The following is a 25,211-nucleotide window of genomic DNA, read 5'->3' on the forward strand; positions in this document are numbered from 1 at the left end:
AGTACTGTAGTAGTCTAATATATTTACAGTACTGTAGTAGTCTAATATCTTTACAGTACTGTAGTAGTCTAATATCTTTACAGTACTGTAGTAGTCTAATATCTTTACAGTACTGTAGTAGTCTAATATATTTACAGTACTGTAGTAGTATAATATATTTACAGTACTGTAGTAGTATAATATATTTACAGTACTGTAGTAGTCTAATATCTTTACAGTACTGTAGTAGTATAATATCTTTACAGTACTGTAGTAGTCTAATATCTTTACAGTACTGTAGTATTCTAATATCTTTACAGTACTGTAGTATTCTAATATATTTACAGTACTGTAGTAGTCTAATATCTTTACAGTACTGTAGTATTCTAATATCTTTACAGTACTGTAGTATTCTAATATATTTACAGTACTGTAGTAGTACAGTTCTATGTTTATTATTCATTAGTTTCAGAGTAAAAAAAAAAATCTTAGTTCAAATACAAACTGAAAATGATTGTTATTTGATTTAGTAATTCCAGGGCTGTGAGAATGTTTCAATCTTTAAGCAAGGCACATACTCAGTGATAAGTCAAAATTGAAAATGCTAATTACGCGGAAAAAAACCAAATAATTATCATCAAGGATATTAGATATAAAAACAAAACGTACAAATATCCTCAAAAAAGTATTTTTTTGTTGTTGCTATTTTTAGCAAATTCGTTACGTCATCATTCATTTCTATGTCATTTACATTATTTCAGGTTGACATATTGATATAAAGAAATATAATAGATATGTATATCAATAAAAGTACAATATCTGATTGTTCATGTGAGTAAGTTATCCACAGACAAGGAACATGTAACTTTTAACAAGGATAAACAAATGCCATGTAAACTCTATAAGACCAGGAGAAAAATAGCCATTTGAAATCCGTCTAGATTACAAAAATAGTTGTGTTTTCTAAACAACATTTGTATAATAATAACTCTGAATCTGAATATCCTCGTAGAACCAGTAGTGCTAATACTGTCTCATCCCCACACCATCCCAGCCTGGTTATCTCAACACCATAGTATGCCTTTCAGGCTGGTTAATCCAAGCTACCACTACCCCTCAATCCATCTCAAAACAGGACACCCCCATCCACCAATCCTTCACAACAATACAGTACACATCGCCCTGGAATCCGCTTGGATACATAGATACAGACAGAGAAATCCCATCAAAGACCTTCTGACTTGAATGGAATTTCTGTTCTAGTTTTTCTGTTTCTATGGATAGATATCTCTGATCTATTTTGTTACGAAACCAACTGGACAGTAGAGCTGCTTGCTGCATGCCTAGTGCTCTCTCTGTCTCTCTCTCTCTCTCTCTCCCCCTTTCTCCCTCCCTCCCTCCCGTCCCCCCCTCCCTCCCGTCCCCCTGGAGTCTATTATGACCTACAGTAGGACGGTGCCATGTCGACAGTCACTGAAGGCCAATCTACTGTCAATGTTTGTCTATGGAGATTGCATGGCCGTGTGCTCGATTTTATACACCTGTCAGCAACGGGTGTGGCTGAAATAGCCCGAAAACCACTCATTTGAAGGGGGTGTCCACGTATAGTGTATCACCCCAGTCTTGTATCGGAGTCTATTTTTTCTAAGTCATAGCACCATATACAGTAGGACTTTGCATGTATGTCCTCTTTCCATATGCCAACAGAAGTTACTGTAATATACACAGAGTAATATATCTGAGCAGATACGGTACATCAACATGCTGTAATGTGAGACTCTAGCTCCATCTAGACCCCAGCAACTCTCTCAAAGTGACTGTAGAGATCTTGAACTTAGTGGATTTTTATATTTTTTATTTGAACCTTTATTTAACCAGGCAAGTAAGTCAGTTTAAGAACAAATTCTTATTTACAATGACGGCTTAGGAACAGTGGGTTAACTGCCTTGTTCAGGGGGGCAGAACGACAGACTTTTTGTTTTTTACCTTGTCAGCTCGGGGGATTTGCTCTAGCAACCTTTTGGGTTACTGGCCCAATGCTCTAAACCACTAACCATTTCTCGTGCCTGTTAAATTATATTATTTGGTAGTGATACTTTGTTAACATGATTTAAAATTCTTAAAAAGCCAAAAAAAAAACAACTTAAATCTCCTGAGAAAAAAACCTGATGTAAAAATAATCACCAAAACCTCCTGGTTAGAATATAACCAGCTGCAGCTGTACATACAGTATATAACCACAATACAGGGAAATCTGTATTCTCGATTTTTGTCATTTCTATTGTGCCATAGATAAACCAGAGCTCTGATATAGAATGATGAGCTCAGGTTATAGAAAAAAGTCTGATATTACTGTGTCTTAGCCGCTGAAGCATAGTCGCTGTAGTTTAGCCTCTGTAGTATAGTCACTGTAGTATAGCCACTGTAGTATAGCCGCTGTAGTTTAGTCGCTGAAGCATAGCCGCTGTAGTTTAGCCTCTGTAGTATAGTCACTGTAGTTTAGCCACTGTAGTATAGCCTCTGTAGTATAGTCGCTGTAGCTTGGACCGCTGTAGTATAGCCGCTGTAGTATAGCCGCTGTAGTTTAGCCGCTGTAGCTTGGACCGCTGTAGTATAGCCGCTGTAGTATAGCCGCTGTAGCTTGGACCGCTGTAATATAGCCGCTGTAGTTTAGCCTCTGTAGTTTAGCCTCTGTAGTTTAGCCTCTGTAGTATAGCCGCTGTAGTTTAGCCTCTGTAGTATAGTCACTCTAGTTTAGCCGCTGTAGTTTAGCCTCTGTAGTATAGTCACTCTAGTTTAGCCACTGTAGTTTAGCCACTGTAGCTTGGACCGCTGTAGTATAGTCACTGTAGTATAGTCACTGTAGTATAGTCACTGTAGTATAGCCGCTGTAGTTTAGCCTCTGTAGTATAGTCACTGTAGTATAGCCGCTGTAGTTTAGCCGCTGTAGCTTGGACCGCTGTAGTATAGCCGCTGTAGTATAGTCGCTGTAGTTTAGCCGCTGTAGTTTAGCCGCTGTAGCTTGGACCGCTGTAGTATAGTCACTGTAGTATAGTCACTGTAGTATAGCCGATGTAGTAAAGCCTCTGTAGTATAGTCACTGTAGTTTAGCCGCTGTAGTATAGCCTCTGTAGTATAGCCACTGTAGTATAGCCACTGTAGTTTAGCTACTGTAGTATAGCCACTGCAGTATAGTCGCTGCAGTATAGTCACTGTAGTATAGCCACTGTAGTATAGTCACTGTAGTATAGCCGCTGTAGTTTAGCCTCTGTAGTATAGTCACTGTAGTTTAGCCGCTGTAGTATAGCCTCTGTAGTATAGCCACTGTAGTATAGCCACTGTAGTTTAGCTACTGTAGTATAGCCACTGCAGTATAGTCGCTGCAGTATAGTCACTGTAGTATAGCCACTGTAGTATAGCCGCTGTAGTATAGTCACTGTAGTATAGTCGCTGCAGTATAGTCACTGTAGTATAGCCGCTGTAGTATAGCCGCTGTAGCTTGGACCGCTGTAGTATAGCCGCTGTAGTTTAGCCACTGTAGTATAGCCTCTGTAGTTTAGCCGCTGTAGTATAGCCGCTGTAGTTTAGCCACTGTAGTATAGTCGCTGTAGTATAGTCGCTGTAGTATAGTCGCTGTAGTATAGCCGCTGTAGTATAGCCACTGTAGTATAACCGCTGTAGTATAGCCACTGTAGTATAGTCGCTGTAGTATAGCCGCTGTAGTATAGCCGCTGTAGTATAGCCGCTGTAGTATAGCCACTGTAGTATAGCCGCTGTAGTATAGCCACTGTAGTATAGCCGCTGTAGTATAGCCGCTGTAGTATGGCCACTGTAGTATAGCCACTGTAGTATAGCCGCTGTAGTATAGTCGCTGCAGTATAGTCACTCTAGTTTAGCCTCTGTAGTTTAGCCACTGTAGTATAGCCGCTGTAGCTTGGACCGCTGTAGCATAGCCGCTGTAGATTAGCCGCTGTAGTTTAGTTGCTGTAGTATAGTCGCTGTAGTATAATCGCTGTAGCTTGGACCGCTGTAGCATAGCCGCTGTAGTTTAGCCGCTGTAGTTTAGTCGCTGTAGTATAGCCGCTGTAGCTTGGACCGCTGTAGTTTAGTCGCTGTCGTATAGCCGCTGTAGTATAGCCGCTGTAGTATAGCCACTGTAGTATAGCCGCTGTAGCTTGGACCGCTGTAGTATAGCCGCTGTAGTATAGCCGCTGTAGCTTGGACCGCTGTAGTATAGCCGCTGTAGTTTAGCCACTGTAGTGTAGCCTCTGTAGTTTAGCCGCTGTAGTATAGCCGCTGTAGTTTAGCCGCTGTAGTATACCCTCTGTAGTATAGTCGCTGTAGTATAGCCGCTGTAGTATAGTCGCTGTATTATAGCCTCTGTAGTATAGCCACTGTAGTATAGCCGCTGGGGTATAGCCACCGTAGTATAGCTGCTGTAGTATAGCCACTGTAGTATAGCCACTGTAGTATAGCCGCTGTAGCTTGGACCGCTGTAGTATGGCCGCTGTAGTATAGTCGCTGCAGTATAGTCACTGTAGTTTAGCCTCTGTAGTTTAGCCACTGTAGTATATCCGCTGTAGCTTGGACCGCTGTATATAGTCACTGTAGTATAGTCGCTGTAGTATAGCCGCTGTAGCTTGGACCGCTGTAGCATAGCCGCTGTAGTTTAGCCGCTGTAGTTTAGTCGCTGTAGTATAGCCGCTGTAGCTTGGGCCGCTGTAGTTTAGTTGCTGTAGTATAGCCGCTGTAGTATAGCCACTGTAGTATAGCCGCTGTAGTATAGCCACTGTAGTATAGCCGCTGTAGTATAGCCACTGTAGTATAGCCACTGTAGTATAGCCGCTGTAGCTTGGACCGCTGTAGTATAGCCGCTGTAGTATAGTCACTGTAGTATAGCGGCTGTAGCTTGGACCGCTGTAGTATAGCCGCTGTAGTTTAGCCACTGTAGTATAGCCTCTGTAGTTTAGCCGCTGTAGTATAGCCTCTGTAGTATAGCCGCTGTAGTATAGCCTCTGTAGTATAGTCTCTGTAGTATAGCCGCTGTAGTATAGCCGCTGTAGCATAGCCGCTGTAGCATAGCCGCTGTAGTATAGTCGCTGTAGTATAGCCTCTGTAATATAGCCACTGTAGTATAGCCGCTGTAGTATAGCCACTGTAGTATAGCCGCTGTAGTATAGCCACTGTAGTATAGCCGCTGTAGTATAGCCACCGTAGTATAGCCGCTGTAGTATAGCCACTGTAGTATAGCCGCTGTAGTATAGTCGCTGTAGCTTGGACCGCTGTTGTATGGCCGCTGTAGTATAGTCGCTGCAGTATAGTCACTGTAGTTTAGCCTCTGTAGTTTAGCCACTGTAGTATAGCCGCTGTAGCTTGGACCGCTGTAGTATAGTCACTGTAGTATAGTCGCTGTAGTATAGCCGCTGTAGCTTGGACCGCTGTAGCATAGCCGCTGTAGTTTAGCCGCTGTAGTTTAGTTGCTGTAGGATAGCGGCTGTAGCTTGGACCGCTGTAGTTTAGTCTCTGTAGTATAGCCGCTGTAGTATAGCCACTGTAGTATAGCCGCTGTAGTATAGCCACTGTAGTATAGCCACTGTAGTATAGCCGCTGTAGTATAGCCGCTGTAGCTTGGACCGCTGTAGTATAGCCGCTGTAGTATAGTCGCTGTAGTATAGCCGCTGTAGCTTGGACCGCTGTAGTATGGCCGCTGTAGTATAGTCGCTGCAGTATAGTCACTGTAGTTTAGCCTCTGTAGTTTAGCCACTGTAGTATAGCCACTGTAGCTTGGACCGCTGTAGTATAGTCGCTGTAGTATAGCCGCTGTAGCTTGGACCGCTGTAGTTTAGTCGCTGTAGTATAGCCGCTGTAGTTTAGCCGTTGTAGTTTAGTCGCTGTAGTATAGCCGCTGTAGTTTAGCCACTGTAGTATAACAGGTTGTAGTATAGTCGCTGTAGTATAACAGGTTGTATTATAGTCGCTGTAGTATAGTCGCTGGAATTTAGGCGCTGTAGTATAACAGGTTGTAGTATAGCGGCTGTAGTTTAGCCGCTGTAGTATAGTCGCTGTAGTATAGCCGCTGTAGTTTAGCCGCTGTAGTTTAGCCGCTGTAGTTTAGCCGCTGTAGTATAACAGGTTGTAGTATAGCAGCTGTAGTTTAGTCGCTGTAGTATAGTTGCTGTAGTATAGCCGCTGTAGTATAGCCACTGTAGTTTAGCCGCTGTAGTTTAGCCGCTGTAGTTTAGCCGCTGTAGTATAGCCTCTGTAGTATAGCCGCTGTAGTATAGCCACTGTAGTTTAGTCACTGTAGTATAGCCGCTGTATTATAGCCGCTGTAGTATAGCCACTGTAGTTTAGCCGCTGTAGTATAGCCGCTGTAGTTTAGCCGCTGTAGTATAGCCGCTGTAGTATAGCCGCTGTAGTATAGCCACTGTAGTTGCTGTAGTTTAGCCGCTGTAGTATAACAGGTTGTAGTTTAGCCGCTGTAGTATAACAGGTTGTAGTATAGCCGCTGTAGTATAACAGGTTGTAGTATAGCCGCTGTAGTTTAGCCGCTGTAGTTTAACCGCTGTAGTTTAGCTGTCACAAAGCGTAGCACTAGCAGGCAACAACATGGGCAGCCTGGGAATCCATCTTGGGCAGTCAGTATGAATCTCACTGGCCCATCGCGGCGGGAAAAACTGGTTGCAAATGGCAGGTTTTATGATGTCATGGTCAGGCTGTGCTATATGCTGATTGGATAACGAATGACGTTATGCTTATGTCTTTTTACAACCAGAAAAATACGTCTTTATATCTAGTTGTGATCTGGTTCTGGTTATTTAACCAAATCACAACCAAACTATAACATCTTTCTCCTGATTTCTTGACGTCGTCATTAAAAAGACCTTCATAGCTGGCTGTACAGTAACAGCGACCAATTGGTCGTAATTATTTAACACCTTCTTAACCAGAAAACCAGTTTACAATCAGAAAATGACATAATGTGCCAGATTTAGCCTTTTAGTCTGATCTAGTCCATGTACAGTCCGGTCCAGTCAAGTCCAGTCCAGGTCTAGTTCGGTCCAGTCCAGTCAGGCTAAACTAGGCACAATGTGAGAGCGTTAGTTTGATAAGTCCCTCTGTGTGCATCCTATAGAGCAGTTTGAACTCTGCTGGCAGCTGGTGGGACTCCTGCCACTTGGTGGTGAACTTGGTACCCTTCTTGTCGTAATAGTGATAGGGCAGCTCCTTGCCCGTGTTGGGGTCCCAGCCAAAGGGCCAGAAGCCGTACAGGTGGATCTCCTCACACATGGATGAGGCCAGAGTGTACATGAGGATCCCTGTGCTCAGACGCTTCGGTGACAGTTGCTTGGTCTTCCAGTATCTGCAGCACAGTCAAACAAAACAGACAGGGTTAGAATGGATACTGTTAGAATGGATACTGTTAGAATGGATACTGGATACTGTTTGAATGAATACTGTTAGAATGGATACTGTTAGAATGGGTACTGGATACTGTTTGAATGAATACTGTTAGAATGGATACTGTTAGAATGGGTACTGGATACTGTTAGAATGGATACTGTTAGAATGGGTACTGTTAGAATGGATACTGTTAGAATGGATACTGTTAGAATGGATACTGTTAGAATGGATACTGGATACTGTTTGAATGAATACTGTTAGAATGGGTACTGTTAGAATGGATACTGTTAGAATGGATACTGTTAGAATGGATACTGGATACTGTTTGAATGAATACTGTTAGAATGGGTACTGTTAGAATGGGTACTGTTAGAATGGATACTGTTAGAATGGATACTGTTAGAATGGATACAGGTTATTGTTAGAATGGATACTGTTAGAATGGATACTGTTAGAATGAATACTGGATACTGTTTGAATGAATACTGTTAGAATGGATACTGTTAGAATGGGTACTGGATACTGTTAGAATGGGTACTGTTAGAATGGATACTGTTAGAATGGATACTGTTAGAATGGATACTGTTAGACTGGATACTGGATACTGTTTGAATGAATACTGTTAGAATGGATACTGTTAGAATGGATACTGTTAGAATGGATACTGGATACTGTTTGAATGAATACTGTTAGAATGGATACTGTTAGAATGGATACTGTTAGAATGGGTACTGGATACTGTTAGAATGGGTACTGTTAGAATGGGTACTGTTAGAATGGATACTGTTAGAATGGATACTGTTAGAATGGATACTGGATACTGTTTGAATGAATACTGTTAGAATGGGTACTGTTAGAATGGATACTGTTAGAAGGGTTACTGTTAGAATGGGTACTGGATACTGTTAGAATGGATACTGTTAGAATGGATACTGTTAGAATGGATACTGTTAGAATGGATACTGTTAGAATGGATACTGTTAGAATGGATACTGGTTACTGTTAGAATGGATACTGGTTACTGTTAGAATGGATACTGGATACTGTTAGAATGGATACTGGATACTGTTAGAATGGATACTGTTAGAATGGATACTGTTAGAATGGATACTTTTAGAATGGATACTGTTAGAATGGATTGGAGTGTGTCAGAGCGTTTATGTGTGTGCGAGCGTTTATGTGTGTGTGTGTGTGTGTGTGCAAGCGTTTATGTGTGTGCGAGCGTTTATGTGTGTGTGTGTGTGTTTATGTGTGTGTGTATGTGTGAGTGCTGTGCATGCTCCTGTACTAAGTAGTAAACCAATTGAAACCATTGATGCATTATCCCAAAATGAAATTGTCCCCTCATCAATGGACACAATAGACACTGGTGTTCAATGCAGACGGGAACTTGTTAAATCAAAATATTCAGTGCGAACAGGTTACTTTAATGGGATTGAGGGAGATGATAGGACAACCAGGCTGTGTCCCAAATAGCACTCTGTTCACTTTCTAGCACACTACTTTTGACAAGAGGCTGTGGTCACCAGGGCCCATAGGGCTGGGGTCACAAGGTAGTGCACTATATAGGGAATACTGGTTCAGACCGCCACGGCCTGGTGGGATAAGCCCCGTCCTGTCAGCCTGCGGCCACAATGACCATACCTGGCTTGCAGTCCACCGTCTTAGCAGTAGGTTCCAAGTCCTCTGCCCTGTCAGGTCCTAGGTTTCCTGCCCTGATAGGCCCTCAGCCCCCTGACCTGGGGACCCACAGTCTCCTGACCTGGGGACCCACCGCCTCCTGACCTGGGGACCCACCGCCTCCTGACCTGGGGACCGACCGTTCCCTGACCTGGGGACCCACCGCTCCCTGACCTGGGGTACCCACCGTTCCCTGACCTGGAGACCGACCGCCTCCTGACCTGGGGACCGACCGTTCCCTGACCTGGGGACCCACCGTTCCCTGACCTGGTGGTCCACTGTTCCCTGACCTGGTGGTCCACCGTTCCCTGACCTGGTGGTCCACCGTTCCCTGACCTGGTGGTCCACCGTTCCCTGACCTGGGGACCCACCGCTCCCTGACCTGGGGTACCCACCGTTCCCTGACCTGGAGACCGACCGCCTCCTGACCTGGGGACCGACCGTTCCCTGACCTGAGGACCCACCGTTCCCTGACCTGAGGACCCTCTGGCCACCGCACGTGGGGTACCCCCTGACCACGTCTCTGGGGCTTAGCCGGTCCCTGCCTCCAGATTCCCGACGAGCCTCACCCAGGGGTCCCTGTCTGTTCCACTATGGGAGCCATCGCGTTCAGCAGTGGAGAAAGAGTCACCAACCTCAGTGAGCTACCAAAGACAGTTGTGGCCAGCCTCCGGCATTGTACTCAGCGCCCAAGGAAGAGCCCCAGCGGCCCTGCAACAACTGAGTTAGTGGATCCTCTGCCACGACATTGTTCCCTCAACATTGTGCACCCTCCTGGCCCCCATGGTTCTTTAAAGTGACACTGGCTATCAGCTGCCCCTCTAATACAGCCAGACTGTAAAAAAGGCCATGCCTGTGCACATGACTTTCCCCACAGTCCCATTAGCAAGTTCTGGTTCATGATCAAGTTGACTGTTTATTTTAGGAAGATTGTCGATGCATCCAAGAAGTGAGTTATGGGATTTATTGTCGGGAGGTTTGTTACCTACGTTAAGATGATGATTGACTGCAAGCAATTGTCTTTAGGCCTAATTACCTCTGTAGTTGTATAGCACTGCTGCAGCTTGTATATTTCAGACACTCTAAAGACCGACGCCGGACAGGAGAAGCAGGTACGAGGAGTCAGACGTTTGTTCGGGAACAGACATAGAATAAGACAGGAACAGCGTCAGCACACGGGAAACACAGACATGACAAACAATGCCGCACCGGGGAACAGAGCTGGGGAACTGACATAGGAGAGGTAACAAACAGGTGACTGAGTGAGTCCAGGTGAATCCAATACCAGGAAATGATGGTGGCAGGAGTGCGTAATTCAGGGCAGCCTGGCGTCCATGAGCACCGGGGGGGAGGGGAGCAGGAGCAGGGTGGGGGAGTGGGAGCAGGAGCAGGGTGGGGGAGTGGGAGCAGGAGCAGGAGCAGGGTGGGGGAGTGGGAGCAGGAGCAGGGTGGGGGAGTGGGAGCAGGAGCAGGGTGGGGGAGTGGGAGCAGGAGCAGGGTGGGGGAGCAGGAGCAGGGTGGGGGAGTGGAAGCAGGAGCAGGAGCAGGGTGGGGGAGTGGGAGCAGGAGCGGGACAGATACCCTATTAGCATGTTGTTTATATTGCATTGGATGCCTGATTGTTTAGAGATGGTTAATTCGTATAGCCTATTTGCGCACTTTAACACTTATTCATGCTACTGTTAAGCCATGGCAAGAGATTCTAGAAGTTTTAGACTGTCCTCAGTGAGATTTATGACTCAGAGGCACCGGACACAGATCAGATAAGATCTACATTAGGCCAGAGAGAGAGGGCAATAAATCGTGCCTTGCGAATGATTCATTCTCTCTCTATGGCGAGACGGTTATACATATGCTGTGTGTATGTAATGCCATTCTACCGGGCTATGTACAGATCCTGTGGTATTGTGGCATTACTATAGTTAATATACATACACTACCGGTCAAAAGTTTTAGAACACCTACTCATTCAAGGTTTTCTATTTATTCACTCCTACCTTGTCACAACACGACTGATTGGCTCAAACGCTTTAAGAAGGAAAGAACTTTTAAACAAGGCTCACCTGTTAATTGAAATGCCTTCCAGGTGACTACCTCATGAAGCTGGTTGAGAGAATGCCAAGAGTGTGCAAAGCTGTCATCAAGGAAAAGGGTGGCTAATTGAAGGATCTCAAATATAAAATATATTTTGATTTGTTTAACACTTTTTTGGTTACTACATGATTCCATATGTGTTATTTCATAGTTTTGATGTCTTCACTATTATTATACAATGTAGAAAATAGTAAAAAATTAAGAGAAACCTTTGAATGAGTAGCTGTCCTAAAACTTTTGATTGGTAGTGTATATGTCCCCTTTTCCCTATAGAACCCTAGTAAGCTTCACGGTCGTTCTAGTTCTTTCTTGTTTTTGTTGAGGGGGGGGGGGGGCACTGCCATGCCCTGACCGTAGAGATCTTTCTATTCTCTGTTTGGTTGGTCAGGGTGTGACTCGGGTGGGAAACTCTATGTTCTGTGTTTCTATGTTTTGGCCGGGTATGGTTCTCAATCAGGGACAGCTGTCTATCGTTGTCTCTGATTGAGAATCATACTTAGGCAGCCTTTTTTCCTTTTGGTAGTTGTGGGTAGTTGTCTTTGTTAGTGGCCTGTATAGCCCTAGTAAGCTTCACGTTTGTGTTTGTGTTTGTTGTTTTTGTTGGCGACATCCAAAAGAAAAAGAAAATGTACGTTCACCACGCTGCACCTTGGTCCGGTCATGTCCCTGACGACGTTCGTGACAGAACTACCCACCACCAAAGGACCGAGCAGCGTGGCCAGGAGGAGCAGGGATCCTGGGACCGGGAGAAGAGGGAGTGGAGGACCTCATGACATTGATAAAATAGTAAAATAATTAGTAGGAAACTTTTCTAGCATTATCATGTCGTCAAATTTACTTAGAAAATTTGGCAATGTTGTCATTAGTTAGCAAAATTCATCAAAAATAGTTAGCAAAGCTAACGTTAGCTAGCTAAAATCCAGTTGTCTCCCCGCAATCTTAGCTAGCTGTCGTTATAATCTGGTGACATCAAAATGGTGACAAAGGGGTTTCCTACTAATTATTTGCCTCATTTTGAACGCCATTGGATTTCCAAGCCACTGCACTTTGGATGAAACCTTCTTCAATGACGATGATGATGAGTAGAATGCTGAGTTGGGTATCAGTTCAAAACGAACATTCAAAACAATATTGTGACGAAACATGCAAGCCATAAATACAGGGTAACATCTGCACTGAGCTAATGGGTAGAGCAGCCACTTTCAAGGATTGGGACTCTAACCCGGAAGCTTATAAGAAATCCCGTATTCTCTCAGATGAACCATCAAACAGGCAAAGCATCAATACAGGACTAAGATCGAATCGTACTACACCGGCTCTGAGGCTCGTCGGATGTGGCAGGGCTTGGAAACTATTACAGACTACAAAGGGAAGCACAGCTGAGAGCTTCCCATTGACACGAGCCTACCAGACGAGCTAAATCACTTCTATGCTCGCATCGATGCAAGTAACACTGAAGCATGCATGAGAGCATCAGCTGTTCCGGACGACTGTGTGATCGCTCTCCATTGCCGATGTGAATAAGACCTTTAAACAGGTCAACATTCACAATGCCGCAGGGCCAGACGGATTACCAGGACGTGTACTCCGAGCATGCGCTGACCAACTGGCAAGTGTCTTCAATTACATTTTCAAACTCTCCTTGACTGAGTCTGTAATACCAACATGTTTCAAGCAGACCACCATAGTCTCTGTGCCCAAGAACACCAAAGTAACCTGCCTAAATGACTACCGAACCGTAGCACTCACAGCTGTAACCATGAGGTGCTTTGAAATGCTGGTCATGGCTCAAATCAACACCATTATCCCAGAAACCCTAGACCCACTCCAATTTTTATACCTCCCCAACAGATCCACAGATGATGCAATTTCTATTGTACTCCACACTGCCCTTTCCCATTATTTTAGTATTTTGGCCACAATTGGCCCAGCGTCGCCCGGGTTTGGCCGGGGTAGGCAGATATTGTCAATAAGATTTTTTTCTTAACTGACTTGTCTAGTTAAATAAAGGTTAAATAAATAAATAACAGCATTTCACTGTAAGGTCTACTACACCTGTTGTATTCAGCATTTCACTGTAAGGTCTACTACACCTGTTGTATTCAGCATTTCACTGTAAGGTCTACTACACCTGTTGTATTCAGCATTTCACTGTAAGGTCTACTACACCTGTTGTATTCAGCATTTCACTGTAAGGTCTACTACACCTGTTGTATTCAGTATTCCACTGTAAGGTCTACTATACCTGTTGTATTCAGCATTTCACTGTAAGGTCTACTACACCTGTTGTATTCAGCATTTCACTGTAAGGTCTACTACACCTGTTGTATTCAGCATTTCACTGTAAGGTCTACTACACCTGTTGTATTCAGCATTTCACTGTGAGGTCTACTACACCTGTTGTATTCAGCATTTCACTGTAAGGTCTACTACACCTGTTGTATTCAGCATTTCACTGTAAGGTCTACTACACCTGTTGTATTCAGCATTTCACTGTAAGGTCTACTACACCTGTTGTATTCAGCATTTCACTGTAAGGTCTACTACACCTGTTGTATTCAGCATTTCACTGTAAGGTCTACTACACCTGTTGTATTCAGCATTTCACTGTAAGGTCTACTACACCTGTTGTATTCAGCATTTCACTGTAAGGTCTACTACACCTGTTGTATTCAGCATTTCACTGTAAGGTCTACTACACCTGTTGTATTCAGCATTTCACTGTAAGGTCTACTACACCTGTTGTATTCAGCATTTCACTGTAAGGTCTACTACACCTGTTGTATTCAGCATGTCACTGTAAGGTCTACTACACCTGTTGTATTCAGCATGTCACTGTAAGGTCTACTACACCTGTTGTATTCAGCATTCCACTGTAAGGTCTACTACACCTGTTGTATTCAGCATTCCACTGTAAGGTCTACTACACCTGTTGTATTCAGCATTTCACTGTAAGGTCTACTACACCTGTTGTATTCAGCATGTCACTGTAAGGTCTACTACACCTGTTGTATTCAGCATGTCACTGTAAGGTCTACTACACCTGTTGTATTCAGCATTTCACTGTAAGGTCTACTACACCTGTTGTATTCAGCATTTCACTGTGAGGTCTACTACACCTGTTGTATTCAGCATTTCACTGTAAGGTCTACTACACCTGTTGTATTCAGCATTTCACTGTAAGGTCTACTACACCTGTTGTATTCAGCATTTCACTGTAAGGTCTACTACACCTGTTGTATTCAGCATTTCACTGTAAGGTCTACTACACCTGTTGTATTCGGTGCATGTGACAAATACAATTTGATTTAAAAGCCATGAATTGGCTGTAAACTGCAGTGAATAGTCTCCCATTTGAATAACCGGTCAAAAGCCTGGCATTTTGAATGCATATTCATTTAGGAATAACTGCATCTAGTCTGCTTGATCGGGGCAAACATTTCGATCGGTTATGTTTTTTCCCTCTGCAGTTTAACCTACAACCAGTACTATGGTGTATTTTTTCAGGATGTATAAGCTAACAGAAATGCCCTAACGCAGTGATTTCTAGTGGCGCGCATATATGAATTACGATAATGCAGGAGCGCGGAGTAAGTTGTATCCATAGTTTCCACCCCCAGGGCGGCAGGGTAGCTTAGTGGTTAGAGTGTAGAGGCGGCAGGGTAGCCTAGTGGTTAGAGTGTAGAGGCGGCAGGGTAGCCTAGTGGTTAGAGCATTGGACTAGTAACCGCAAAGGTTGCAAGTTCATATCCCTGAGCTGACAAGGTACAAATCTGTTGTTCTGCCCCTGAACAGGCAGTTAACCCACTGTTCCTAGGCCGTCATTGAAAATAAGAATTTGTTCTTAACTGACTTGCCTCCTTAAATAAAGGTATAATAAAAAAATTAGCTTCCCATGTTTTTAAAAGCTTTGGAAAAGGAGGTGGAAAGCTCAATACGATGCTGATCCGTGTACAGTTAGAGGAGAAGACATAGCTACACAGCTAGCCGCGACATTTTAATATATACATCGTGCTGGTCAATGATAGCTCTTCTTCTTCTTTTCTTACTACATGTTCATGTCAGTTACTGGTGGAAAGGTTATGGTAAGAAGCATGGATTGTACAAGGTTAAAATAAAATCTATTTCTGAGAAGAACATACAAAAGTCAACATGCTATGTTGGGTGTGTCCAATGCAATGTTGGGTGTGTCCAATGCAATGTTGGGTGTGGTGTGTCCAATGCAATGTTGGGTGTGGTGTGTCCAATGCAATGTTGGGTGTGTCCAATGCAATGTTGGGTGTGTCCAATGCAATGTTGGGTGTGTCCAATGCAATGTTGGGTGTGTCCAATGCAATGTTGGGTGTGTCTGATACTATGTTATGTTCGTCCAATGCAGAGGAGGCTGGTGGGAGAAGCTCATTGTAATGGCTGGAATATAATAAATGGAACAGAGTCAAATATGGTTTCCATATGTTTGTTGTGTTTGATACCATTCTATTTATTCTATTCCAGCCATTAAAATGAGCCTGTTCGCCCACCAGCATCCCCTGGTTCAATGCTATGTTAAGTGTATTGAATGTTACGCTAGGTGTGTCCAGTGCTGTGCTAGGTGTGTCCAGTGCTATGCTAGGTGTGTCCAGTGCTGTGCTAGGTGTGTCCAGTGCTATGCTAGGTGTGTCCAGTGCTATGCTAGGTGTGTCCAGTGCTGTGCTAGGTGTGTCCAGTGCTGTGCTAGGTGTGTCCAGTGCTGTGCTAGGTGTGTCCAGTGCTATGCTAGGTGTGTCCAGTGCTATGCTAGGTGTGTCCAGTGCTATACTAGGTGTGTCCAGTGCTATGCTAGGTGTATCCAGTGCTATGCTAGGTGTGTCCAGTGCTATGCTAGGTGTGCCCAATGCTATGCTAGGTGTGTCCAGTGCTATGCTAGGTGTGCCCAGTGCTATGCTAGGTGTGTCCAGTGCTATGCTAGGTGTGTCCAGTGCTATGCTAGGTGTGTCCAGTGCTATGCTAGGTGTGCCCAATGCTATGCTAGGTGTGTCCAGTGCTATGCTAGGTGTGCCCAGTGCTATGCTAGGTGTGTCCAGTGCTATGCTAGGTGTGTCCAGTGCTATGCTAGGTGTGTCCAAGTTGTGATTCTATATTACTTGTGTTAATATGTAACTTGTGATCTGTTAAGGGCTTCCTCTTGAAGGACAATAAACATAAATCAATCAATCAACCAACCAACAAATCAATCAATTTATCAATCAACCAATCACTCTGGTGTGTCCAGTCTTACCGGTTTATGTACTGCATGATGTTGCCAGGCCAGGCTAGCTGAACCTTCAGCTGTCCTCTGTGCTCAACAAAGAAGTCGACCAGTGTCCTGGTCACCGTGGCCGAGGTATGGAAGAAGAAGGCAGGGATCCAGAGTATGGCCCCGTCCAGCTTCTTCAGACTCAGGAAGAAGTTGTTCCTGTCCTGGAGGGTCAGCAGGTTGTTGTAGTACTTCTCCAGGATGCTGGGGTTAAAGGTCGTGAGGTTGGTCCTCCGCCCCACGTCCCGGCGGAAGATCTCAGTGGGAGCGAAGTTGCAGCGGAAGACGAAGTCAAACTTCTCGATCTCGGGACCGCAACGACTCCCTGTGAGGACGCCGCTGTTCCCCACCACGGCGCACACATTGTAGTGCTTGTTGACGATGGGGGAGGCCTCGGGAAGCAGGGACTTGAAGTTCTCTCCGATAGAGAACACGTACTTGTGGCTGGAATAGTCATAGTGCATCAGCTGACCCACGCGCACGCTGCTCCGGGTCAGGGTGAAGTTGTGGGCGATGTCGATGTGCTGAGAGATCTCTTTTCTGGAAGAGATGGAGAGATCAGACAGGGGGGGGAGATGGGGAGATCAGACAGGTGGGGGAAATGTTAAGCTACATTCCAAATCGCACCCTATGTCCTATGTAGTGTACTTCATTTGATCAGGACATCTATGGGAGATATAAGAAAGTTCAGGAAATATATACAGTACCATTCAAAAGTTTCAAATACACCTACTCATTCAAGGGTTTTTCTTAATTTTTTACTATTTTCTACATTGTAGAAATAATAGTGAATACATCAAAACTATGAAATAACACATATGGAATCATGGAGTAACCAAAAAAGTGTTAAACAAATCAAAATATATTTTATATTTGAGATTCTTCAAAGTAGCCACCCTTTGCATTGATGGCATCTTTGCACACTCTTGGCATTCTCTCAACCAGCTTCATGAGGAATGCTTTTCCAACAGTCTTGAAGGAGTTCCCACATATGCTGAGCACTTGCTGGCTGCTTTTTCTTCACTCTGCGGTCCAACTCATCCCAAACCTTCTCAATTTTGCTGAGGTCAGGTGATTGTGAAATAGCCCTTCCACAGCCTGGAGGTGTGTTTTGGGTCATTTTCCTGTTAAAAAACAAATGATAGTCCCACAAAGCGCAAACCAGATCCTCATTGACGCACTAAATTCCCATAGAAATTGGATTCATAGAACTGTCATTGTCATTGAAAGCAAGTCTAAGAAGTGGTAGATCTGTTCTATGTGCGCTATTTCTATGTTTCCCATTCTTAAGTTTAGTTTTTGTGTACTTTAGGTTTTGTAAGCCAGCTTTAAATAGCTGAAAATACAATATTTTTGGTTATGGAAAATATATTTCACAACGGTTTAGATTGTACAATGATTCTCTATTGTCAAATAGACTGAAAGTAGGCAAACTATTAGAATATGAGCAAACAGGAAAAGGCAGAGCGATTTCTGCATATTGCACCTTCAAGAAGTGTCTATGTTGTCTGCCTTCTCCTCCACCAGTGGTAGTGTCCCACTCCCCCCCCCCCCCTTGCACACTAGGAACCCCAAAATAAATGCCTGGTGACCTATGGAGGGTCTTACTGAATCCTGTATGCATGGAACTTGCTAACTCTCCTTACGATCCAGTAATATCAATCAAATTCAATCAAATCTATTTATAAAGCACTTTTTACACCAGCAGATAATACATTAGCAACATTCCCTCTTAAAACCACTCATAAACACTCCTAAAACAACATCCCCTCTTAAAACCACTCCTAAACACTCCTAAAACAACATCCCCTCTTAAAACCACTCCTAAACACTCCTAAAACAACATCCCCTCTTAAAACCACTCCTAAACACTCCTAAAACAACATCCCCTCTTAAAACCACTCCTAAACACTCCTAAAACAACATCCCCTCTTAAAACCACTCCTAAACACTCCTAAAACAACATCCCCTCTTAAAACCACTCCTAAACACTCCTAAAACAACATCCCCTCTTAAAACCACTCCTAAACACTCCTAAAACAACATCCCCTCTTAAAACCACTCCTAAACACTCCTAAACAACATTCCTCATGAACTACTCCTAAACAACATTCCTCTTAAACTATTTCTAAACACTCCTGAACAACATTCCCTCCTAAACACTCCTAAACAACATCCCCTCTTAAAACCACTCCTAAACACTCCTAAACAACATCCCCTCTTAAAACCACTCCTAAACACTCCTAAACAACATCCCCTCCTAAACCATTCCTAAAAACAGCTACTCAACATTCCCTACTAAACCACTCCTAAACACTCCTAAACAACATTCCCTCCCAAACAACATTCCCCCCGAAACACTCCTAAACAACATTCCCTCCTAAACTACTCTTAAAAACACCTAAACAACATTGCTCTTAAACTACTCCTAAAAACTCCTAAACAATATTCCAACTAAACTACTCCTAAACAACATTCTTCTTAAACTATTTCTAAACACTCCTAAGCAATATTCCTCATAAACTACTCCTAAACAACATTCCTCTTAAACTATTTCTAAACACTCCTAAACAATATTCCTACTAAACTACTCCTAAACAACATTCTCTCCTAACACTCCATAGTTTATTGCCTGGTCTAATCTCGGCACCCAGAACCAAATCTGCTTCTATCATTTTAATATTAAGGTTTGTCACCAGAGACCAAGCCTGGTCTAAAGTTTGTCTGCTTCGATGAGCCTGGCGTGGGTCATGTTCATTAGGCCCCCCAAAAGGTTTTGAAAAAGGAAGGTCACTACCTTAATGTGTCCAATAACAACACTATTTTCTGATGTAAAACATTTTGCAACGTTAGTGCTTAATGAATAGGAACCAACTGTATCCTATAGACTATTTCACCTCTGTTCTGTGAAAGCTGTTCTGTTAAAACATTTTGCAACGTTAGCGCGTGCTGAACAGCATCCAGATGTATCCTATAGGCTACTTCACCTATGTTCTGTGAAAGCTGTTCTGTTAAAACGTTTTGCAACGTTAGCGCATGCTGAACAGCATCCAGATGTATCCTATAGGCTACTTCACCTATGTTCTGTGAAAGCCGTCCTGTTATAGCGCCATTTGGAAGTGTTCTCCTGGATGATCTCGTTTAGGGCCTTGGTCAGAGGGGTGAAGGCTGGGTCCAGGTACTTCATGGCCAGCTGAGACCTGTGGACAGAGGCAAACACATTGATACATTGGTTGGATGATATTCTGGTGGCATTGTACTTGTGAAGGGATTCGACTGTGGCTGTGGGGATAAAACATGGAGAGTTATGGAACTGAGGTGTGAGAGATTGTTTTACATGTACAGTATGGTTAGTATGCCAAGTTAAATAAAGGTTAAATAAAATGTTAAATAAAAATGATTGATTTCCAAATGGTATCCTATTGTCTATATAGGGCCTATTGGGCTTCATTAAATAGTACCCGCAAAACACCAGTCTCAACGTCAACAATGAAGAGGCGACTCCGGGATGCTGACCTTCTAGGAAGAGTTGCAAAGAAAAAGCCATATCTCAGACTGGCAAAAAAAGAAGAAAAGATTAAGATGGACAAAAGAACACAGACACTGGACAGAGGAACTCTGCCTAGAAGGCCAGCATCCCGGAGTCGCCTCTTCACTGTTTACGTTGAGACTGGTGTTTTGCGGGTACTATTTAATGACACTACCAGTTGAGGACTTGTGAGGCGTCTGTTTCTCAAACTAGACACTCTAATGTACTTGTCCTCTTGCTCAGTTGTGCACCGGGGCCTCCCACTCCTCTTTCTATTCTGGCTAGGGCCAGTTTGCGCTGTTCTGTGAAGGGAGTAGTACACAGCGTTGTACGAGATCTTCAGTTTCTTGGCAATTTCTCTCATGGAATAGCCTTCATTTCTCAGAACAAGAATAGACTGAAGACTGAAAGTCTTTGTTTCGAGCCATTTTGAGCCTGTAATCGAACCCATAAATGCTGATGCTCCAGGTACTCAACTAGTCTAAAGAAGGCCAGGTTTATTGCTTCTTTAATCAGGACAACAGATTTCAGTTGTGCTAACATAATTGCAAACAGGTTTTCTAATGATCAATTAGCCTTTTAAAATGATAAACTTGGATTAGCGAACACAATGTGCCATTGGAACACAGGAGTGATGGTTGCTGATAATGGGCCTCTGTACGCCTATGTAGATATTCCACAGAACTACAATATGCCGTTTCCAGCTACAATAGTAATTTACAACATTAACAATGTCTACACTGTATTTCTGATCAATTTGATGATATTTTAATGGACAAATATGTGCTTTTCTTTCAAAAACAAGGACATTTGTGACCCCACACTTTTGAACAGTAATGCATATAGTTGGAAGTTTTCATACACCTTAGCCAAATACGTTTAAACTCAGTTTTTCAATTTAATTCTTGTAAAAATTCCCTGTCTTAGGTTAGTTAGGATCATCACTTTAATTTTAAGAATGTGAAATGTCAGAACAATAGTAGAGAGAATGATTTATTTCAGCTTTTATTTCTTTCATCACATTCCCAGTGGGTCAGAAGTTTACATACACTCAATTAGTATTTGGTAGCATTGCCTTTAAATTGTTTAACTTGGGTCAAATGTTTCGGGTAGGCTTCCACAAGCTTCCCACAATAAGTTGGGTGAATTTTGGCCCATTCATCCTGACAGAGCTGGAGTAACTGAGTCAGGTTTGTAGGCCTCCTTGCTCGCACATGCTTTTTCAGTTCTGCCCAAACATTTTCTATAGGATTGAGGTCAGGGTTTTGTGATGGCCACTCCAATACTTGACTTTGTTGTCCTTAAACTGTTTTGCCACAACTTTGGAAGTATGCTTGGGGTCCTTGTCGATTTGGAATACCCATTTGCGACCAATCTTTAACTTCCTGACCGATGTCTTCAGATGTTGCTTCAATATATCCACATCATTTTCCATCATCATGATGCCATCTATTTTGTGAAGGGCACCAGTCCCTCCTGCAGCAAAGTACCCCCACAACATGATGCTGCCACCCCCGTGCTTCACGGATGGTATGGTGTTCTTCGGCTTGCAAGCCTCCCCCTTTTTCCTCCAAACATAACGATGGTCATTATGGCCAAACAGTTCTATTTGTGTTTCATCAGACATTTCTCCAAAAAGTACAATCTTTGTCCCCATGTGCAGTTGCAAACCATAGTCTTGCTTTTTTATGGCGGTTTTGGAGCAGTGGCTTCTTGGTTATGTCGATATAGGACTCGTTTTACTGTGGATATATATACTTTTGTACCTGTTTCCTCCAGAATCTTCACAGGGTCCTTTGTTGTTGTTCTGGGATTGATTTAGCACATTTTGCACCAAAGTACGTTCATCTCTTGGAGAGAGAACACGTCTTCTTCCTGAGCGGTATGACGGCTGCGTGGTCCCATGGTGTTTATACTTGCATACTATTGTTTGTACAGATGAACGTGGTACCTTCAGGCGTTTGGAAATTGCTCCCAAGGATGAACCAGACTTTTTCTGAGGTCTTGGCTGATTTCTTTTGATTTTCCCATGATGTCAAGCAAAGAGGCACTGAGTTTGAAGGTAGGCCTTGAAACACATCCACAGGTACACCTCCAATTGACTCAAATTATGTCAATTAGCCTATCAGATGCTTCTAAAGCCATGTTATCATTTTCTGGAATTTTCCAAGCTGTTTAAAGGCACAGTCAACTTAATGTATGTAAACTTTGTGATACAGTGAATTTTAAGTGAAATAATCTGTCTGTAAACAATTGTTGGAAAAATGACTTGTATCATGCACAAAGTAGATGTCCTAACCGACTTGCCAAAACTATAGTTTGTTAACAAGTAATTTGTGGAGTGTTTTAAAAACGAGTTTTAATGATTCCAACCTGAGTGTATTTCAACTTCGACTTCAACTGTATATATATATATATGTTTAGTTTCTGTGGAGAGGAAGGGAGGGCATCCAATGATACAGCCTGATACACCTTGGTTTCAACAAAGCGGGGAATGATTACAGAGTGGAAATGAATCTACCGCCACATTTAAATCAGAACCAAGGACAGCTCCCTTGAGCGAGCCAGAGAACACAGCAGGCAGTGGCTATTGCGTCACAGCTGGACGTTCAGGACCTCTCTAGCTGAGCATCATAACACAGGGGCCTTGTGACAAAGCCTTCACAGCAGTACGATCATTACAACATGCGCTGTGCTTCTTGTTCATGACCAGATAGGATTAAATTCGGCTGTATTTCCCGACCGGTGAGCTGGTTTGTTGTTGTATTCATTAATTTGGCTGAGATTCGACCTTGATATCAGGCTGAATAAAAAAAAACTGTGACATGCGGTAAATTCAATAATCGTGGGAAATATGGAGACGTTGATTATTGATATGACCTTAGAATATGACGAGAGAACCGACAGAGGCGTCGTTATATTTATACTGTGACAGTATAGGCCTTTTGGTTTGTGGTGTAGCCGATTGTAGGCTAGCAGCCTATGACACAAGCCCCCCTAATATGAAGCCCCCCCCTGCTATTCCTGAAATAAAAACACACCATGATATGTTGCATGATAATAAAGATCGTTACGTGTATGTATTTGCTACAAGAACGTAAAACCGCACACTTCAGCAGGCTATTGCCTACGCACATAGCACACATTTCTATTGCGATATGTTATTGTAATACTTACCGAAATCCGGTATGAAACATATACATCCGAGAACCCCCTGAACTTGCGTATTTGGGGTTCATGAATAGAAAATCTTTTTTTATTGACACGTAGCTGATCAATGAGAGTATGAGCAGAGCAACACTGAGCATCACCAACCCCAGGACGCTTGCTATGCGGACCATCTTTCCGAGTTGACATTCCCGTCTGTGCAACGACAAGGACAGCTATGTTGCTATTCAGCGGAGGAGAAGCGACATGTCGGTTGGCCTGTCATATTTTATTTTATACCCAGAGACAGTCAGTTAGAATCTGAAAGAAGTAGCGACAGGCAGCATCTGAAATGGTTCTTGTTTTGAAGGTATGTCTCTGTTTCTTGGCTCAGAGCGGTTCTCATTCTCCCGGTGCGCCGGTCCTGCTCGGTTTTGGCTAGAAGGGATACAGCTTTTGTAAAAATGGACTTTTCGTAGCAGGTTTAGGAGAATTTACGCTACAAGTTGTTTTTACCTGCCCCAAAGATAGGATAATTAACGTGGCAGGTTAGGATAATTAAGTTAAAGTTAGGAAAAGGGTTAGGGTTAGCTAAAATGAAACAAAAAATGTTTTGACAAAAGCTGTATCCCATGTAGACATGACAGTCCTGCTCGTTCCATTCCATCCCCTCGCTGCGAACATAGAACCAGAAGTAATAATGGCGCAGGGAGATGCATGCATTTTGAATCGAATGAATGAACCTTACCAGATGCCTAATAAAGAACCAGTGAACTTGTCAATTATATAAAGAAAAGCGTTCAGTCTGATGGGTATACAACAAAGTAGGTTCAATGAGTTAGCCACTAACCATGCAGCTGACTTTGATAAACAACCAGTCAGCTGCATGGTTAGTGGCTAACTCATTGAAGGGTTAGCGAGGGACACTTGAGGGACCCTCTGCACACATCAACAACTGGATTTTCAGGTTCATTATAAACTGGTTAACTCATTGATTCTGCTTTGTAGCATACCGGTAGGCTACCACAAAGGGTTACTTATAATCTGTGTTGCAAAACCGCATGAATTATGTCCTGTTAAACCTGTGTAACAGTATAACTTTAGACCGTCCCCTCGCCCATACCTGGGCGCAACCAGGGACCCTCTGCACACATCAACAACAGTCACCCACGAAGCATCGTTACCCATCGCTCCACAAAAGCCGCGGGGGAACTACTACTTCAAGGTCTCAGAGCAAGTGACGTCACCGATTGAAACGCTATTTAGCGCGCACCACCGCGAACTACGCTAGCCGTTTAACATCCGTTACACCTGCATACCATTTTGTCACAACTGTCTATAGATCTGTTCCATGCGGTTTTGATGTTTGTCTCAGTCATAAGGGTTCAAAGAGCATGTAGGCTCCAATAGGGTTATTCTGCCGTGGACTACAACTGCCCAATCAATACACCACAACACAAATTGTTTTGCTGTATGCTGACAAAAGTGTTTCAGTGGGCTTTCATGTGGATCAATATATTAAAGTGGTACGTACACTTTTTATATGCAAAGTTATGTGGACACACCTTAAAATTAGCGGATTCGGCTATTTCAGCCACACCCATTGCCGACAGGTCTACATATAATCGAGCACACAGCCATGCAATCTCCATAGACACACATTGGCAGTATGAGCTCTTGCTGATGAGCTCAGTGACTTTCAACGTGGCACCGTCATAATATGCCACCTTTCCAACAAGTCAGTTCGTCAAATTTCTGCCCCGGTCAACTGTAAGTGCTGTTATTGTGAAGTGGAAACCTCTAGAAGCCACAGCGGCTCAGCCGTGAAGTGGTAAGCCCACACAAGCTCACAGAATATGACCACCATGTTCTGAAGCACGTAGCGCGTAACACTTGTCTCTTCTCAGTTGTAACAATAACTACCGAGTACCAAACTGCCCCTGGAAGCAAAGTCAGCACAAGAACTGTTCGTCGGGAGCTTTATGAAATGGGTTTCCATGGCCGAGCATACGCACACAAGCCTAAGATCACCATGCGTATTGCCAAGCATCGGCTGGAGTGGTGGAAAGCTCACCACCATTGGACTTTGGAGCAGTGGAAACG

The 25,211-nt window shown here is 43.4% G+C and overlaps 1 protein-coding gene across 1 annotated transcript; it reads right to left on the reverse strand.

Moving 5' to 3' along the window:
• Positions 1–1,411: 1,411 nt before the first annotated feature.
• Positions 1,412–23,514, reverse strand: LOC109882606 (sia-alpha-2,3-Gal-beta-1,4-GlcNAc-R:alpha 2,8-sialyltransferase-like). Its single transcript, XM_031826070.1, has 4 exons — positions 23,139–23,514; positions 19,510–19,632; positions 16,415–16,972; positions 1,412–7,342 (listed from the first exon to the last, which is right to left on the reverse strand). Exons 1-4 carry the CDS (start codon positions 23,300–23,302, stop codon positions 7,060–7,062), a joined length of 1,128 nt encoding a protein of 375 aa, XP_031681930.1. The 5' UTR covers positions 23,303–23,514; the 3' UTR covers positions 1,412–7,059.
• Between the last annotated feature and the right edge of the window lie 1,697 nt (positions 23,515–25,211).

Source organism: Oncorhynchus kisutch, linkage group LG6 (assembly GCF_002021735.2).
Source record: "Oncorhynchus kisutch isolate 150728-3 linkage group LG6, Okis_V2, whole genome shotgun sequence".
Classification (NCBI taxonomy): domain Eukaryota; kingdom Metazoa; phylum Chordata; class Actinopteri; order Salmoniformes; family Salmonidae; genus Oncorhynchus; species Oncorhynchus kisutch.

What these genes read in the sequence shown, in the direction of transcription:
- LOC109882606 (XM_031826070.1), bottom strand. Translation starts at nt 23,302, where the DNA reads ATGGTCCGCATAGCAAGCGTCCTGGGGTTGGTGATGCTCAGTGTTGCT. An exon ending in ATGTTTCATACCGGATTTCG is followed by an intron (nt 19,633 to 23,138) that starts GTAAGTATTACA and finishes CTCTGTCCACAG; the next exon opens with GTCTCAGCTGGCCATGAAGT. An exon ending in ATCATGCAGTACATAAACCG is followed by an intron (nt 7,343 to 16,414) that starts GTAAGACTGGAC and finishes ACTGTGCTGCAG; the next exon opens with ATACTGGAAGACCAAGCAAC.